This window comes from Dermacentor albipictus, chromosome 3 (assembly GCF_038994185.2).
Source record: "Dermacentor albipictus isolate Rhodes 1998 colony chromosome 3, USDA_Dalb.pri_finalv2, whole genome shotgun sequence".
In the NCBI taxonomy this organism is placed as follows: Eukaryota; Metazoa; Arthropoda; class Arachnida; order Ixodida; family Ixodidae; genus Dermacentor; species Dermacentor albipictus.
The window spans coordinates 36,559,379-36,578,811 of NC_091823.1; the positions used below are offsets into that span (position 1 = coordinate 36,559,379).

Genomic DNA, 19,433 nt, shown 5'->3' on the forward strand with positions numbered 1-19,433 from the left:
ACCAGAGGCCAAGCTCGTAAGATCGCGGCGCTTTCGGCTGAAAATGCTCAAGCTCCTCCAGCTGAAGCAGAAAAGGGGATAGCTTCAATACCCGAATCCGAGCTAGGCCCGACGGACAAAAGAACAGTTGAGGAGAGCCTGCCAGTTGACCAGCTCAATGAGAGCGTAGCCCTAGAGTGTCAGAGTTCTAGCCTGCAGGAAGAGCATGCAGACGCGCTCCCAAGCGAGACAGGGTCGTTATTATCACCGGCCTCAAAGAACTTTGATCAACTCTTACGCGTGGATAGAGAGTCACTGGCAGCTGAGCAAAAGAATGATGAGAGCTTAGCTAAATTACGGGACACAGCTAAAGAAGGCATTGCTAGGCGCAACGTAACGATACATGAGAAAGGAGGATTGTTGTATCGGCATTACAGAGATCGAAAGGGTAGGATTTTAGATCAGTTAGTCATACCTACTAAGTATAGGGAGGACCTTTTGAGTCTTTGTCATGGAAATGGGTGGTCCGGCCACCTAGGCATAAACAAATCAAAGGAAAGATTGCTTATGGAATACTACTGGCCTGGCTGTTTCAAAGATGTAGAAAACTTTGTAAGATCATGCGACGCCTGCCAGCGTTCTGGTAAACCAGGAGAGACTTGGAAAGCTCCACTGAAGGTAGTGCCCTTAATAACAGAGCCTTTCAGACGGCTTGTAATAGACACGGTAGGGCCTCTTCCAAAAACAAAATCAGGCTACAGGTACTTGTTTACCATGCTGTGTCCGGCTACCAAGTTTCCAGAAGCAATCCCTTTGAAAGAGCTCAGCTCCACTGAAGTAGTAGACGCGCTTTTGACAGTGTTTGCACGAGTTGGGTTTCCAGCCGAAATTCAGGCAGATCAAGGGTCAGTATTCACGAGCGCACTGACTTCCACATTCTTGCAAAAGTGCGGGGTAAAGTTAATACACAGTTCTGTCTATCACCCTCAGTCAAACAGTGTAGAGAGGTGGCATTCGGTGCTTAAGCGAGTTTTGCGTGCGCTCTGTTACGAGCACAAGGAGGACTGGGAGAACTGTCTGCCGGCAACTTTGTTTGCTTTGCGAACGGTTCCACATGAAGCGACAGGGTTCTCACCAGCAGAACTAGTGTATGGGAGGACACTCCGTTCTCCACTGAGAATGTTAAGAGAGATGTGGGAGGAAAGAGGGGAGAGTCCAACCGTGGTTGAATACGTGCTAAATTTACTGGAACGGCTAAGCGCAACCCAAGAACTAGTCGGAAAGAACATGGCACTAGCTCAAAAGAACGCCAAATTCTATTACGACAGGAATGCGAGGCTTCGTACGTTTAACGCCGGAGACCAGGTAATGATCCTCAAACCTTCAAGAAAGAACAAGCTCGAAGTTCACTGGGACGGGCCCGTTAAAGTGTTGCACAAACTTTCAGAAACTAACTATGCTTTGAGAATGCCCGGTCGCAGGAAGGAAGTGAGGATATATCACTGTAACTTGATGAAGCCGTATGTAGAGCGGAGCGGAGTCGTTAACTATACTGTCAAAGAGCCGGATGGCATTGGTACCAAGTTTAAGGAGGATAGGGCAACCTCCAACTCTGAAATCGGCCTAGAAGAAGTAGTAGAACACTCGGTAAGCTCGCATGCTCTAAGACCCGAGCAGCTAGATGAGCTAAAAAGGGTGTTAGGGGAATATCTCGACAGATTCAGCGATCGGCCGGGTAGAACCGAACTGATAACGCATGAAATTGAGCTGACCTCTGCCGAACCAGTAAGATCAAAACCTTACAGGGTGTCTCCAAGACAGAGAGAGATTATGGAGGCAGAGATACAGCGCATGCTAGAGTTGGGAGTTATTGAGCCCGCTGAGAGTGACTACACGTCACCGCTAATACTCGTAGAAACCCCTAACAAGGACCCTCGTCCGTGTGTTGACTACAGGAAGTTAAATGCGATCACTAGGGATCAGCTGTACCCGATACCCAACATTGAGGAACGAATTGAAAGAGTTAGCGCTGCTAAATACATTTCAACTATAGATCTCGTGCGGGGGTACTGGCAAGTTCCCCTTTCCGAAAGTGCCAGCCGCTATGCCGCATTCATCTCGCCTGTAGGCACTTTTCGCCCTCTCGCACTCAGCTTCGGGCTGAAGAACGCGCCGTTTAGCTTCTCTAAGTTAATGGATATTGTCCTAAAGGACTTGCAGGAGTTCGCCTTACCTTATCTTGATGATGTGGCCATTTTTTCGGACAGCTGGGAACAACACGTATCGCACCTCAAACAGGTGTTCTCACGGTTGAGGGAAGCCGGCTTAACGATGAAAGCGGAAAAGTGTAGGTTTGGTTGTTCGCAGGTTACTTATCTGGGCCATGTTGTTGGTCAGGGCATGAGACGACCGGCTGAGCTGAAAATAGCTACGATTGGAGATTTTTCTCAGCCGTGCACGAAAACGGACGTTCGTTCATTTTTGGGACTTGTGGGGTACTATCAACGGTACATTCCGAATTACTCGCAATTGGCAAGTCCATTAACAGACGCCCTCCGAAAGGGAGCACCGAGTAACGTACACTGGGATAAGGACAAAGAGAACGCTTTCCAAAGTTTGAAAACGCTATTGGTTTCTCGCCCTGTGCTTCGCGCGCCAGACTACACAAAGGAATTCATAGTTCAATGCGACGCAAGCGACAGAGGTATGGGCGTGGTACTTAGTCAAGTCGGCGACGATAACGAGGAGCATCCTATCCTCTACGCCAGCCGTAAACTAAATGTAAGAGAGGAAGCCTACAGCGCTTCAGAGAAGGAATGCGCTTGTTTGGTTTGGGCCGCCCAGAAGTTGTCGTGTTATTTGTACGGAGCGAAGTTCATCTTCGAGACCGACCACTGTCCTCTGACGTGGCTCAATCAAATGTCACACAAAAACGGCCGCTTGCTCCGATGGAGCCTCACTCTCCAAGAGTACAACTTCTCCGTTAGATATAAGAAGGGAAAGTTGCATAGCAATGCGGATGGTTTGAGCAGGCTAATTTGAATTCTGCGTTTGAGGGTCCCGCCTAAATTTTAGGGTTACTAGTGTTAAATTTATTAAGCGAAGAAGATCCCCTCTCATTTAGCAGGATTCCCTCCATGATTGCTGAATTTGTCAGCAGGAATTCGCTTCAGAAATTGGCATAGTGAAATGCAGCATTTTTTTTTGTTTCTGCACTTATGTTGTTGTTGTTTTTTTTGAAGCCTAGCGAGTCTAAAGTGAGAGCCAATGCACGTCATCTCGGCGCAGAGCCGTGTTGTGGGGTTCATTTTGCAGTTGCCTGTCCTTGTTGGATGTTTTGGGGCGGTGACATCAATGCACAAGTGGTCGCTGCGAGCCAAGACATCAATCCCCCCCTGACCAGCAGCCGTTCTCTTCCTGCCTAGCGGTTGTCAGCGCTAGACAGTCGAGACTTTTGGGGCCATGGAGGCGCTGTAAAGAACGGCGGGTTGCACAACAAGATTGTCACCTTGCCACCCGATTACGACAAGGGGTGCAAGACGCGCACCTCCCGCTCTCCGCCGCTGCAGCTGCGAGGCGTTCAAAGAAGCGACCTTTGCGCTGGAATCCGCCGCCTTCCTCCAGCCCGCTTCGACATTGTGACAAGACGAGTTTGGTGTGTGGACAATGATTCCAGAGTTCCTCAACGCGGCGCTGATCTGACACGCCTGAAGAAGCTACCGCGGGAACGTCTTATTTTTGCGCTCTCACGGTTCAGCATGTTGCAAAACAACGAGCGTCCCTCGAGCGGCGTCGATTTTCCGGAACGGCACCACCTTCAACGCCGTCGCTTGGGCTTCGGAATGTGTGTGCCTTTGTGTCTGAAAACTGGTCTTGAGAGCAGCTGCGAGTTGGTGGTGTGTAAACGAACAGCCGCCGCGTCGTAGGACCAGCGGATCGAGTGTATAAAAACTGTGGTTGGGCGATTGTTGGAGGCACTTCTCTTGAGCAGTCATGTTAGACTGGTTCACTTCTCTCATGCAGTCCTGTTGGACTAATACTATTTTTCTCAAACAGTCATGTTAGACTGAGTTAATTTTCTGTAAATAAACCCCTTTTTCCTCGTTCTCGATGAGAAGCAGTTCTTCACTTCATCAACGATCTCAGCGTAAATAAGTTGGACGACGGCATGGGCCAGCTACCTTCGAATTCATGCCGTACTCCAATCTTGGCAAAGGACCACGGACGAAGGGATTGAGCCCCCAATCCTGACAATGCTCAGATTGCATAGCAACATAGTAAGTGTCATCTACAGAAACCAAAATACACTCTCAAGTAATCCACCAACTAGTCAAAAATGGTACAATTTTGTTCATAGGAGGCTGGTTGGTACATGACTAAGAAAAAAAGAAACAGCAGATAAACTAGAGAAGGAAAAGACAGATGAATGATGAATGCTGTAGTGTTCATGTGTGTTTTCTGTGTCCTGCTTACATAAATTTTACACACACACACACACACACACGCAAGCACAAACAAACAAAAACAAATTGGCACCCATTAACTGAGAATGTAAACAAGAACAAAGCCAAATCCATTGTGGTTTGCCAAGGTCGCAACATGGTTTATGCCAGCTGTTGTTTCTGCTTTGGTGCAGACGGGGTTGACGAGACCACTCAAGATAGCAGTTTCGTCAATTACAACTGCATCGCAAAGAGCTCAGTCTGTGCAAGCCTTTCGGTACTTGCATCACAATGCTCTGTCATGCAAAACTGACTGATCAGATTGGCTGGTAAATTCTTGCGTGATAAACTCAACTGGAGCTTTGCACAAATCATCACAGCAATGCCACAATTATAGAAAAAGGGACAAGCACCAAAAGCAATCTCGTAAGAGAAGTGTCCACTCACCGCTCCCTGTACGCAGCAGCGGGCAGCCAGGGCAGCAGAAAGAAAAGAGAAACAGGAGTGTCAAGTCTCACAAGACAGTGACGTGCAAGTCCACTGCTCCTCCACACCAACGGCAAACACTTTGTTTGTCTCATGCCTTCTGTGACTTTTATTTCATTGTGCGACAGAAGTTATGCAATGGAATACCAACTGGCCCAATCTTACCTGTTATTAAAGGGCAATTGCAAGGAAATTTTTAACTCCGTAAAAAGCCTACTTTCAGATACTGTAGCTTCCATGCAAAATTTTAAGTTTGCAATACGAGTCAACGCATTGCAAAAAGCTTGCACAGATAGCTGTCTTTGATACCAAAATTGGTAGGTAAAAACAGAAAAGAAAAGAGAAACCCACTGTCATTACCAGTTGCCATAAGTGGCATGTGACCTAGAATGCACGGCTCTTCTGCATGACCAGCAAAATCATGCCCTGCTGCTTTGCCAAGATAGCTTCATTTGTGTATACAACTCATTTGTAACTAATTTAGCCAATGTAAAATTTTGCTGCTGTAGGCCTTTAAGCTGTGCTAGTCTATATGTCTGATATACATAAAGTCACCCTTCGGACATGCTATTACTCACAATGTGGTTTATCTTCTCTTCCATCATGCAAATGAAAAGACAATGCTGTTGCCATACATACTTCATTTTCCAACCAGTAATGCACAGTGAATAGCACATTCATTTGCATACATGTATTTGCTAACAGTCTGGCAAGAATGTGCCTAGTTAAACTGCTTTGCTCTTTTATACAAATTTAGCCTTCATATCAATAAGAACCATGTCGACATACGAAATAAATGAAAAAATTATGACATTATGATGAATAATTATATATATTAAAAGATCCCATGAACTAGTGTGAAGGGTATCAATGTAGTATGCATGGATGTAAAAGTTTACTTCAGCTGATTGCCTCAGTCAGCATGACATTGAATGCAGTGTTTCATAAAAGCATTCACAGACATTGAAAGCAACTCATGTTTGAGATGCAAAGGCAACTTCACAAGTCTTGCTTCCCTCTGTTGCTAAATGGGAATGTAATTGAAAATATTGAAGACAACCAAAATTGCAATTACCGTACTGTTTCACTGTAAAATTGTTTTGTTATAGCTAGGTTGTAGACTATATCTGAGGAGGAGCAAGAGCAGCGATTCTTCAGTACTTGTAACCTGGCAAACTATTCCGAAGTGCAAAAGTTTGGGAAACCCTTCAACGAAGGAAAGAAAGCACAGGTTCAATTTTTCATTACATTGCCTTCTCCGAATAAAAACGAAAATGCAAGATCAACATCCCCCTGCAACTTAACGTTTCCTTGTGGTGTCAATAATCTTGGGTAAATGATTTCGATAACTTTTCGGACCCCTTTGTAAGTTCGGCAAGACACCTCCTGGCTTTTCCACATACAGAAAAAAAAACATTAGTTGCTTGTTCCACTAACTTTCAGACTCTTATGTCAGAGCAGAAAAGCATACTAAGGGCTGCCTTCCAGCTTTCTTTCGTGTGCACATTTTTAAAAAGGCAGCAAATGTGAATGTACCGGCCGTTGTCCCTGCCAACGCCCCAAACACGAATGGCATGCAGTGGCTGACAGTGAAGCACTGTGCCATCCTGGGGCCGCAGCAGGCGCAGTTGGAAACCGTCCAGCTCAAGCAACAGGGATCGCCCTTCGCCCCATCGACCCACGCCGTCAAGCCCTCGGCCAAGCGACAGGTCCACAATGCAGCGATTCAGTGCCCGGCTTGACCGCTCTGGTGTCAGCTCACTCTCAGGAATCTCCGACCAGCCTAGAGAACGCACGGCAAAGCGCATTGCCTCCCCACTGCTGCTGCCACCAGCTATACAGTCCTCCTGCATGCAGTTGAAGTACACTCCAGTTAGAATGATGCAAAAGAAGAGCACTGTGCTGCCCTCATAAAGCAGCAGACATAGGAGAGGTGGTTCCTCTCTATGACACAGATCATTTTCACAAGAACTACAAAATTTCTGATGGATGGACAAACGTTAGGAACAAACGCTTCAGATGTGGCACTAGCCTGTCATATCTCAATAAAACAAAATGCTTCATGCACTTAAAGAGCATTTTCCCAGTAGTTGTTACAAACAGGACACACTTCATATCTGAACACCTAAGAGTTCATTCAGTGGTACATCTTCCAACAAGCTGCAGCTTTGCATTCTGTGCCATCAGGTGCCACAAATACATGCTTCCAATTATACCCTTTCTTTAAGCCTAATGCCTTTCTCCACAAAGTGTTAAATGGTAACCCACATGCTGCGATCAGTCACAGGTTTTGCTCAATTTGTATGAAACCTGCAAAATATCTAGCTATGAACATAAACCCATGTATTAACCAATATGCAACTAAAAACTGTTTCCGAACACTGAATAACAGCACTAGCCTCGAATTATGTAGGCATTCTGCTACAATAATGCTCCCCTGCAATTTCTCTAAAGAGGAGCTGCTTGCAAGACATGACTCCACTCCAGCGCTTTCCAGAAGCAGCTGAGAATGCCTGGTTATGATCACAAGAATTTGACACAAAAATGACTAGAGGTAAATCTGGCACTAGAATCCACACACACTTCCAGTACAGCGCTTCATCTAGTGTGGAAATAAGGGATAGTACACTCACTGACAAAATATTGTGGGGTGCATGAATTGCACTCCATGGAGTGCCAGTGCAGCTGCCGTGACTACACAGTAAAGCCAACCTATGAGTGCAAAGCAGAAAATTAACGTAGAGATAACATTAAACCTCCTAAAGAATGCAGAAATCTAACGTGCCCTCGATTTTTTTTTTTTTTGCAAGAAGAATGTACAAGAGTCTAATACCGTATCTTTGCGATTCTAAGCATCCCACCTGTATTTTCTAAAAAAAATTGGGAAAAACGTGTGCATGTGAATCTAAGCACCCCCCTATTCGTTAGGAAGCGCACGTAGCCAAGGCACGGCGTCCGTGGCACGACTGTATGGATGTATGGCGAAAGCTACAGAAAGCGTCCCCATCAACCATTGCAAAGTGGATTTCGGACGCTTGGAAGCGGGTCCAAGTGGACGTTGTGGTCAAATCGTTTAAGAACTGCTTGATCACAAACCATTTCGACAGAACGGAAGACGACCTGCTGTGGGATACCGAGAGCGGCGGTTCAAGCGGTGCAACAAACTCAAGTGGCAGTAATAGTAACTGAGCATCTGACACAAGTGGTGGGTTCACTGTGTGCACCGATTCTTCTTTTGAATGTTTGCAAAATAAAATGTTATTTCTCGCACCCATCTTGTTGTGATGTCGCAGCAAAAAGAGGGAGGGGGGGGGGTCATTCCAGATTTTTCGAATCTAAGCACCCCCCCTCACTTTGGGCACCACGATCGTGAAAAAGAAGGGGTGCTTAGAATCGAGTAAATATGGCATGTGTAGCACAGCGGTGGCTGGTTTCCTAAAGTCAGCTCTGCCACAGTACAGCCGCGCTTATGCAGAAAAGCATATCAATGCCGCGAACGTCGTTTTTTGTTCCGTGTTCTTGGGGAAGGGGGGGGGGGGGGCAGCTTGATAGAATAGAACAAATATCGTAATCAGGCATTTTGAGTTACTGCTACTGATTGAAAATACTCCTAAGGGCAGGCCAAAATAGGTGTTCTTGACAGACGACGTATGTTCAATGCATTCACAATCCCTTAAGCTCTGCCGAGACAGCTGCTGCCAGTAAAAGGATCCCCAGTGGGGACACCATACGGGTCAGGAGTGTGCATGATGATTGGTCAAGTTCAAATTATTTGGCGAAGGACAAATTTACGATCAAAATAATGAAAGGGCCCATAGAAGTGCACGGATGCCAACTGGGACCTTTGGTCAGTATTGAATTAACCAATCGTATTACCGATAATTCCCATTGTGGTCGAACAACAGCAGCTGCAGATTCCCCCCTAATAACTTTAGTGGGAAACTCTGTGGTTACAATATCAAGTTGTTTCTGAAAACATGATTGAAATTCCTTGAAACGAAGGAACAACCATAATTTGGTTTCCTCAGTATTGCTTTTATCACAGAGGGGTACGTTTAAAATTTACTCATGGTATTACTCAGACAAGTAATTCGAAAATTAGACTAATTAGCTTTTTAACCGAATAAGCCGACAATTGATCTTAATGAGGGATTTATAACTCATCATCCGAAGGGTACATAGGCGACTAAAGAAACGCAAAAGGTTGATGCTGCAAATTTCAGCAGCTTAGTGGATTCCGCCCAATTTCATACTGAAAACGGAAACTGAACTGTTGAAGAGCACAACTGTCTCACCCTTAGCAGACAGCCCTGAGTGATGTGACCGTGTATGCTTCACTGTCAAGTGAACATGAGGCGAGTACAAAGTGGATAAATCACCCAATTATCACATCTTTCCTATATTTTAAGGAATTCAGAAAGTATTTTCTGATGCACCCTGTATTAGGCATGGAGTCACTGACTAGCATTACTAATCTACAGGGATGGCTCTTGGTCACCTTCTGAGGGTCCATTTCTTTCGTCAAATGTGACCACCCAAGGTCAATTCCTTTTATCGCAGATTTAAAATCTTCAAAGTGACCTGTTGCAAAAACAATTTACCACAATGTTTTTTTAGAGTGACCATAAAGTGACAAAAGATATTTTTCATGGTCAACATGCATTGTTTATTCGTGAATACAGATGGGCTTGCATAGATACTCATAATAAGAATTAAAAAGTAGATACACTGGCATAGATGTATTCTGATTTGGCACTCAGGCAGTAGTCTTCATTGAAGGAATCGCTGCTCGACTCACTTGCAGAAGAGCAACCGACAGCAGGCGGCTGGCGTAAGCTATCACGCACTCGGTACCATTCTGGTGTTGGGTGATAACAGCGCCGATGCCATAGCCGCTTGCATCAGTCTGGCGTGTACATCAATCGCGTAATTGAACTGTATATGTGAGCACACGCAAGCAAACTCAATGATTGTGCAACGATAAGAAAAACCAAGAGTCAGAAACTTGCAGTAATCCTTCATCCCATCATCAACAAGAGGGAGTTTTCGCGAGTATCAAGAAAAGAAATGCAGGCATTGCAGCATCATTCGTATACAGCGACATCCATTGTATTTACCAGCATCCACCTGTGAATTGATGTAACTGCACTACTGTGAACAATAAACGAGCGAGCATCTAGCGGTGACCGTTTGAGAGATAAGAAACCATACAGACACCAGTTTTTATGAGCAGAACAAATAGAAACAATGTGTGAGACGAAACCAAAACTAGCTGCCGTACACCTGCGAGCAGTCACCGACACTCCGGTGCAAACAAGTCGTGTAATGAAAACCAAGGGACTATGGAGTGAAAGAAAAATGCATTGTATCCCCAGAGGGTGGCAGCACTTGCTGGGCAACAAGGAGTTGAAAAATTTGTGCATTTTTCAAACATGCAGACGGCGTCGTAAATATATGACATTAACCATTCAAGACTTGTTCACAGCAACGTATATTTACGGTTTTGACCCTCAAAGGGTTAAATCAAAGGGGAAGCGCCAAGCTGCACTTTCTGGACTTTAGGTAGGGTGCCAAGTGGAGGAACCTTTAACCCTTTCAGTATCACAGATTTATCAGTACGTTTTCGCGTTTCTGTCCCGCCATGTCACTGACATCAGATAGGAATGTGAAGACCATACCAAGAGAGCATTTGCCATTATCCGTGTCATTTTTTGCTTCTGCATAACCAAAGATAAACCATTATGTTCATTTTATAATATCCAAGAAAGAAACACGACACTGGAGGAGCACAAAATTATATAAACCTACAGTGAAAGGGTTAACGAACACGAGGTTAATCACTGCATTGTTGTGAGCCTTGCCTGTGGCTGAGCAGCCGGTGGCTCGGGTGGCTGTGGGAGCAGTGGCCGGCTTTCGGGTGTTGGGAGAGAGCGACTGGTACCTTCTCGTGGTCGCTCACGTTGGATGGTCCCAGTGCGGATGTGCCAATAGTAGGGCCCGTCGTCATCTAGGTGGCGCTCCCAGCCCTCAGGCAGGTCCTGTTGTTCTGCCTCATCCACCTCCTTCTCTGAAAGCCTGTATGCACATGCAAACACATCCTTCATTGAGGTAGGAAAAATAATACACTCATACACCCTTCTTAAAGCTATTGCACTTGCACCATCCTAATGTGTTCCTTTAAGAAAACATCCACCAAAAGTGAAGTCAAAATTAAGTGTGAAGTAAAAATTGCCAACAGCTACACCTTACCATCTTTAGCAACACAATGTGATGGTTAGGTTTCGTTCAGGGCACTAACAATATAGCTTTCTTCCTTTTTTTCTATAGTGGTTCTCTAAACAAACAGTCTCCAGGTAAGGGCAGCAAGGTTGTTGCTGGAATGCGTTAAGCTTACACCAAAACAGCAGCTTCTCCAAGAGTCCCATTAGTTCTCGTATAGATAAACAAGGGCCTGGGCTCGTTCCTGTAATGTTTATGACTAATGAGGAGCCCAGGTCTGCAGCCTCCCTTAGCCCTCATGGATTCATTCATTCAGCACAATCGCAATCATGTCTAGAGTACAGGTCATAATGATTATATTATAATAACAAGACAGCAACATATGTGAAGTCATGCAGAAAAAAAGCACAAAGACCAAATGGTTAAAAAAGAATAATAATAAGCAGGGGACTTACAAGTTGTTGTCACCATCTGGCTGCTCAAGCATCGGCTGGCTGGTCAGGTCGATGCCCATGGATTGAACATGTAGCTGTGCATAGCTCCAGCGACTTTTAACCCGAACGGGTCCATTCAAGTTCACATCCAGGTCACCAGAGTCTTCATCCCGCTCTGTGTTAATCGGACATGGGGACTGCTTCACTAATCCACTTAGGGACAGTGTGAACCATAGAGTTTCTCACTCTATTACCTAGAGGGAAATCTGGCGCTGATGTGCTGTGGTACGCGTGGGAGTGCTGGTATATTGTGACTTCGAATTGGCATCGTTCTCGGAGAGCCAGGAAAGCACCGTTCCGTCTGTCACAATGATTAATTTTCTGGTAAAACAGCATGTAACAAGCTGTATTAGCTTTATTATTACACAAAAACATGTTTTGTTAAACTATAAGAACTTGTTATTACATGTACCAATATATGAAACGTAAACATTATCAGCCGGCCACTAAAGTTGGAGGACAGACGACAAGATTCGCGCTCGCTTTGGAACAGTTTGTCGTCTGTTCTTGCTTTTCTTCGCTTGGTTATGCATTGTAGGTGAGTAAACTTCACTGGAAGATGTAATATGCGTGAATGGAAACATTTTACGAAGATTTTACTTTAAGAACGCGTTATTTGTGTAGCCATATCCACGTTTTAGACGAAGCCTCTTACAACACCAGCCAACACAAGCCTCGGAGGCACATATACCATTATTCCCATGACGGCACAGCGCCCCTTAAGAAACTCCCATAGACGGTGGCGCCAGATTTCCCTCTAGGTGTTACAGTGAGAAACTCTATGGCGTGAACCAAAGAAAGAAAGAATTTGCTCTCACAAACTATTTTGTTACAGCACACTCAACTATTTACCACACTCAACGCTCGGAAAAACTTGGTCATTAAGAACTACAACTTAATGACCAAGTTTTCCGAGCGTTGAGTGTGGTAAAATTATCCACTGCAAGACATGCTAAATGCAACAAGAACTGATTGCAATGCAGGGAAGCAGTGCAGGCATTGCAAACTGTTGTCACATGGACAAAATACTGCGCTGGAGTGACATGTGACAAGCAATGCCTTACACACAGTTTTGCTTCTGACAACATTCCAGGCGTGATCTCTTCATTCATGCAATTTTTATCCGACTTGTATGAAGCTGTGCATTTTATGACTGACCAACTGCAACGGGGCACAACACCTGGGGACATATTCTCGGACGGTCACTTTTGGAGATATCACTTCAGTGCACGCTGATTGGCTGGTTTCGCAAAACCGTTCGAACCATCCAACGCGCCGTGAATTACGTCACCCGAAAGTGACAGTATCGCCGAAAGTGATCATCCCCTGCCTGCCCGACCACCAATCGACACGTGGTGACGCACAATCCGGTCTGAGGCAGGCTTTAAGGACTAGTTTAGTAACGCGCCAAACACGTTCTGTACCCTACGGTATCTACGACTAGCTGCTATAGGCTCGCCAAATCGAGCCGCGGTCCATTCTATTACAAAGTGTAGGCGTAGTTTTAGGATCAAAACAAACTTACCCAAGCAAAAAGCGTGGTTGGTGCTTAGCGAGTTCATTCCGGTCAGCATTCGGCCATCTGCGCCAGATTTAAGCATTTCACAGAATGTCATTTGTCTATAAACATCGAAATTCGTGTGGGAAATGAAAGCATAAACATTTTTTTCTTTTCTTTTTCTTATGACAGCTATATGTGTCGAACTTGGATGGCAATGTTTCGAGTTGACATATACAAGTTTACAAGCAGACGAAATTAAAATGAAATGGACAGCGATCGAATCGCAATAGTTGGAGGCGCGAATCTGCATAAGTTATGCCGATTTTCGTGGAATTTTCGCGATTATCGGTGGTGAGCCTACCTAACCGGTTGCCGCGCGTTGCGTGGGTTGCTCGAACGGTTGTCTGAACAGTTAAAAAAGAAGAGGGGGAGTAATGTAGTTCCGATAGTGTGTCGGCAAAAAATTTTCTGGACCCATATAAAGCAACGTCTACAGCGTAGCATTGAAAAGGTTCCGCATCGCGAGCATTGTGCAGGTGACAAACATCAATATAAACTTGCAGCGCACACACAGGCGGCACTCCTTTATTAAATCACTAACACAATTGAGATACCGTCAAGACGCAAATTTTACTGTACATAATCATAGTCTGTTAAGCACTAATAACCTTAAAAAGGACAAGGGTACAGTGAAGCCGCATGAGTTCATTTCATGCTCCACATACACCCAACCGTATCGATTTAGGGCTAGTGGACCGTCTTTCCACGGCGTCAGCCGTAGCAGGGGAATTCAAGGCACACGGGGCGACCCCCAGGAGACTCACCGCCCTTGCTCGATGTACGCAGATGTCACATCCGAACGCGATCAGAGAGATAAAAGGTCACTCCGTTATCAGCTGGTGCGAGCGATCTCAACGCAATGCCACACTGCTCGCTGGCACCCGCCGGCTTCGCCCGACGGGCACTGCTGCGACTGCGCAGGCTGGCGCAGGCGCGCACAGCCCGCCGCACCCCTCCGTACCAACAACCGCACGCGCGCGACCATAAACACACCGGTCTCACATGGCAACCGCTGGTGCTAGTCTAACCAACTGTTACGTTGCCCAACTGTTTGCTGAGGTGTTATTTTATCATTTGACCAGATCTCTACCACGCTGATTAATAATAATAATAATAACAACAACAACAACAACAATAATAATAATAATAATAATAATAATAATAATAATAATAATAATACACTCTAAAGAATGTTTACACCCTTTTCACTCTTAAAACGGTTGCACCCTTTCAGGTGTATATTTGTCCCACAACGATAACCGTCATCTGCATTGCTTGCGTTTCCTTTCTTGAAAACTCGACGCTCGCTACTTTCCTGTCGAGAATGCTGCGTCACACTGATAACACGCATGCCGTTCGTGACTGGGAAGTACCGGGCTCGCAACGTTAAAGAAAGGAAACGCGGGCAAGACAGATGACGATTATCGTTGTGGGACAAGATAAGCCCCAGAAGAGTGCACACTCTTATGCAAAAATTACGCCCTTTTGCCACACAGCAATAATCGCAAAATTGCAATAATCGCAGCAAAATTGGGTACAGTTTTGCACCTCGCTCAAGGGTACCCTGAGTACGGCGCAGACGTGGGCCGTACGTACGTTGTATGATCGAGCCCGACAAAAGGCGACATCGACAACCAGTCGGGCGCTCCTAGAAATCGCTCACAAGTTCCCCGGAAATGACCAGGATCTGATTGACACCCTAAAAACCACATAACTGAGTAGCGACCCCATACAACCCTGCCTCGTATTAAGGAGAACCAAGACCAGAACTGGACGCTCCCATCACGGAGGAAGAGGTGTATGCCGTGGCACGAGCCTCACAGCGCAACACTGCTCCCGGAGTTGACAAAATCACCAATGCCATGATTAGAAACCTGAGCCCGATGCACATCTAGGACTTGACCGAATACCTAAACGAGGAACTCTGGAGCAAGGGCCACGTACAGAAGGAGTGGAAACACGCGCAAATCGTGACCATTCCCAAACCCGGCAAGAAGCCCGCGATCGACGCCCTGAGTCCTATCTCGCTGACTTCGTGCCTCAGCAAGCTGTACGAGAGGGTCATCGAAACCCGCCTCCAACATTACATAGAGGACGGTGACCTCTTCCCGCACACCATGCTTGACTTCAGGCCGGGAGTTTCTGCGCAAGATGCGTTCCTAATCCTAAGGAAAGAATTCTCAAGGGCATCCCGAAGGGAGGAGAACACCTCCTGCTCGCACTCGACCTAAAAGGGGCCTTAGGCCGTTCTCAAGGGACTGAACGAAATCAGCTGCGGGGAGCGCATCTTTAATTACGTTAAATCGTTCTTGACGGGCCGGACGGCAACCATCGGAATAGGCCAGACTCGATCGGATACGATCGACGCGCCGAACAAAGGAACACCGCAAAGGCCGGGGGGGGGGGGGGCGACAATCTCCCCGATTCTATGCAACGTCACGATGCTAGCGCTGACCAAAGAGCTGCGGAAGATCCCCGACCTAGCTAGGTTACGCCCTGTACGCAGACGACATCACGCTCTGGGCCACGAAGGGCTTCCTAGCGCGAAAGGAGGCGACCCTTCAAGAGGCCGCGACGGCCGTGGAGAGATTTGCGGCAGCGAGCGGGATGCGTTGTGCGCCCGAAAAGTCCGAGGTAATCCGGGTGCACGGAAAAGGAATCTACAAGTCCCCCGGCCCTATCGACCTCTATCTTGAGGGCCAGAGAATCACGGAAGGCAATAAGACTAGGATTCTGGGTTTTTTGGATCCAGAGCAACCTGAAAGCCTCCAACACCATCCAAACCCTAAAGGTCTGCCACCAACCAGATCTCGCGGATTATAAAACGAATTACAAGAAGCCGCAAGGGCACGCGAGAAGAGGACGCTTCGCCTCGTCCAGGCTCTGGTGAGCAGCAGAATAACGTGTAGCATGCCGTATCACTATCACAAACGCGACCAAGAACAAGTCGATGCCATCATCAGAGGCGCGTACAAAACGGCCCTGGGCCTCCCTGTCACCACCTCAAACGAGAAGTTAGCGGCCCTCGGGATCCACAACACCTTCGCTGAGCTGTCGGACGCGGTTATGGCTTCGCAAAAGGCCAGACTACAGAAGACGGCGGCGGGCAGAGCCATCCTCCACCGGACCGGAACGGCAACGGAGCTCCGTGCCCTCGATGGGCAACGATCACTCCCGCCTGAGGTCAGAGGCAAGATATCAAGGTGAACCCGATACCGAAGCACATGAGCCATAAACTCCATGAAGGACGACGCAAGTCTCGCGTCGACAGACAGCGCCGACAATTCAAGGGTGACCCGTACGTAACGTGCGTGGATGTGGCGGCGTACTCTGTAGGGGGCCTCTTCGCGGTAGCCGCCGTGAACGGGAGAGACAACTCCTTGACCCTCGCGGCTTCCGTAAGGGCAGAGACCCCAGCTGCGGCTGAGACCGTAGCCGAAGCGCTGGTAATAAAGCAAGAAGACAGGGTAGGCAGGGAAGTCCATGTCGTTACCGACTCACAACAGGCCTGCCGTAACTTTACCAACGGACGAACACCGCTGCTGGCGGCTCAGATTCTAGTCCCGAGGCTGCAAGAATACCATCAAATCACGTGGATGCCGGGCCACGCGGGTCTGGAGGGGAACGAAAGGGCGACCGCCCTAGCTCGAGCGCTAATCAGCCGAGCGGGGCAAGTACGAATCGTCTCATCAATCCCCACCCTCTACCTTCACGCCCCTGCCGTCCAATTACTGCGACCGACTCGAGATCCAGTGACTCAACCGCAGGATTTATCCTCCGCCTCACAGAAAGCTCAGCACTGAAGATGCCGTAGCTCTCCGACTTATTCAAACAAACACATTTCCAAACCTACACAGATACAGTTAAATGTTCTCACATACATATCGCGGCATCTGCCCCTGCTGCGGCGACACGCGCCCTACACTCTTTCATATCTCGTGGGGGTGCGGGGGCAAACCTCAACACTTAAAGACGCCTAGCACGTCATTTGAGCGGTGGGAGGTACAGCTGACCGGCGATACCCCGGCGGGACAAGAAGCTCTCGTCCAGCAAGTACGTCGAGCAGCCATGCATGGCCAGTGGAGTCCTGGAATGAGGACACCACCCACTCGATCTCAAGAGCAACCACCTCGATGGCTCGAATAAATGTTTCCTCTCTCTCTCTCTCTTGTCCTCATTTTTCTTTAACGCGGCGAGCCCGGTTCTTCCCAGTAACGAACGGCATGCGCGTTATCAGCATGACATAGCTTCCCCGACAGGAAAGTAGCGGGCGCGGCGTTTTCAAGAAAGGAAACGCAAGCAAGGCAGATGACGATTATCGTTGTGTGGCAGATATGCACCTCAGAGGGTGTACCTTTGTCTAAGAGTGTAGGGTTTAATAATAATAATAATAATAATAATAATAATAATAATAATAATAATAATAATAATAATAATAAATAGTAATAATGCATCACCATTGATGATTTTCTGCCTTCGTGAAACGTCAAAATGGAAGAGCCTGATAAGTTGGCCAAGGATCAATGATTCACGTAACGATCTCCACAGATCCGTCACATTGCCCAGTTTACTTCTGGCAGCTGCTGTAAGGTAACTTATTGCAGTCTTCTTCAACGTTATTAACTGCATACTGTTAATAATGTCAGATGTGGCACTAATCCAATGTTAGACCGTTGCACAGAGATACAGCCGAGAACTACTTATAAAGCCCGTTTCACATGGTCCGAATTTGACTGCGTTTTCGCTCTTGCGAATTTCCTGTTGCGGCAGATGGGCTGTAGGGCATGCGATTTTTAGATGTTCGGAGTGCTGAACTTATCTGCGAAAAACGCACACGCGGCAAGGACGGGGAACCCAACACAACGGGGATTGCAGGCACGTAACTGACCTTCCTACAACACTCTAAGTTCGCACCCTTAATTTAAGTCGTATCTTGCCACACAACGATAAACGTCATCTGTCTTGTCCGCATTTCCTTTCTCTATCGCTGCGAGCCCAATACTTTCCAGTAACGAACGGCATGCGCGTTATCAGCATGACATATCATTCCTGACAGGAAAGTAGCGGGCGCAGCGTTTTCAAGAAAGGAAACGCAAGCAAGGCGCACTCTTATACACTCCTAGAAAAATTTACACCCTTTGGGGCGTACACTCTAAGAACAGTTTACACCCTTTGGCTTGCCCCTTCTGCCACACAAAAATAATCGTCATCTGCCTTGATGCGTTTCCTTTCTTTATCGCTGCGAGCCCGGAACTTTCCAGTAACGAACGGCACGCGCGTTATCAGCATAGAACAGTTTACACCCTTTGGAGTGCCTCTTCTGATAACGCGCGTGCCGTTCGTCACTGGAAAGTTCCGGGCTTGCAGCGATAAAGAAAGGAAACGCATCAAGGCAGATGACGATTATTTTTGTGTGGCAGAATGGGCAAGCCAAAGGGTGTAAACTGTTCTTAGAGTGTATCTTGTCCCACAACAATAATCGTCATCTGTCTTGCCCACACTGCGAGCCCGGTACTTCCCAGTCACGAACGGCATGCGCGTTATCAGTGTGACGCAGCATTCTCGACAGGAAAGAGCCAGGGCCGAGTTTTCAGGAAAGGAAACGCAAGCAAGGCAGATGACGATTATTGTTGTGGGACAAATACACACCCCAAAGGGTGCAACCGTTTTAAGAGTGTAGGCAAAGTTACACCCTTTGGGATGCATTTCTGCCACACAACGATAATCGTCATCTGCCTTGCTTGCGTTTCCTTTCTTTAAAACGCCGCGCCCGCTACTTTCCTGTCGGGAATGCTATGTCATGCTGATAACGCGCATGCCGTTTGTTACTGGTAAGTACCGGGCTCGCCGCGTTAAAGAAAGGAAATGCGAACAAGACAGATGATGATTATCGTTGTGTGGCAAAAGAGTGTAATTTTGCTTAAGAGTGCAGATGACGATTATTGTTGTGTAGCAGATATACACCCCAAAGAGTGCAACCGTTTTAAGAGTGCACAACGATAATCGCCATCTGCCTTGCTTGAATTTCCTTCCTTGAAACGCTGCGCTCGCTACTTTCCTGTCGAGAATGCTCTGTCATGCTAATAACGGGCATGCATGCCGTTCGTTAAAAAGGAAATGCGGACAACACACATATGACTATTATCGTTGTGTGGCTGGCAAAAGGGTGTAATTTTGCTTAAGAGTGTAGCCGTTTTGAAATGACAAGAGGGTTCCTTTGGAGACATGCCGTCAGTGGTGGGCTGGTGGCGA

At 46.9% G+C, this 19,433-nt stretch overlaps 1 protein-coding gene across 1 annotated transcript in view; it reads right to left on the minus strand.

The window, feature by feature from the left end:
• The window catches only part of LOC135902467 (protein Fe65 homolog), a 29,146-nt gene extending 15,013 nt beyond the window's left edge, over positions 1-14,133 (minus strand). Inside the window, exons 1-6 of the mRNA XM_065432562.2 lie at positions 13,946-14,133; positions 13,146-13,202; positions 11,582-11,735; positions 10,769-10,982; positions 6,444-6,754; positions 4,869-4,874 (exon numbers count right to left, since the gene is read on the minus strand). Of these exons, the coding sequence (XP_065288634.2) occupies positions 4,869-4,874; positions 6,444-6,754; positions 10,769-10,982; positions 11,582-11,735; positions 13,146-13,194 (734 nt within the window). The 5' untranslated portion in view covers positions 13,195-13,202; positions 13,946-14,133. The remainder of the gene's footprint in view (positions 1-4,868; positions 4,875-6,443; positions 6,755-10,768; positions 10,983-11,581; positions 11,736-13,145; positions 13,203-13,945) is intronic.
• Between the last annotated feature and the right edge of the window lie 5,300 nt (positions 14,134-19,433).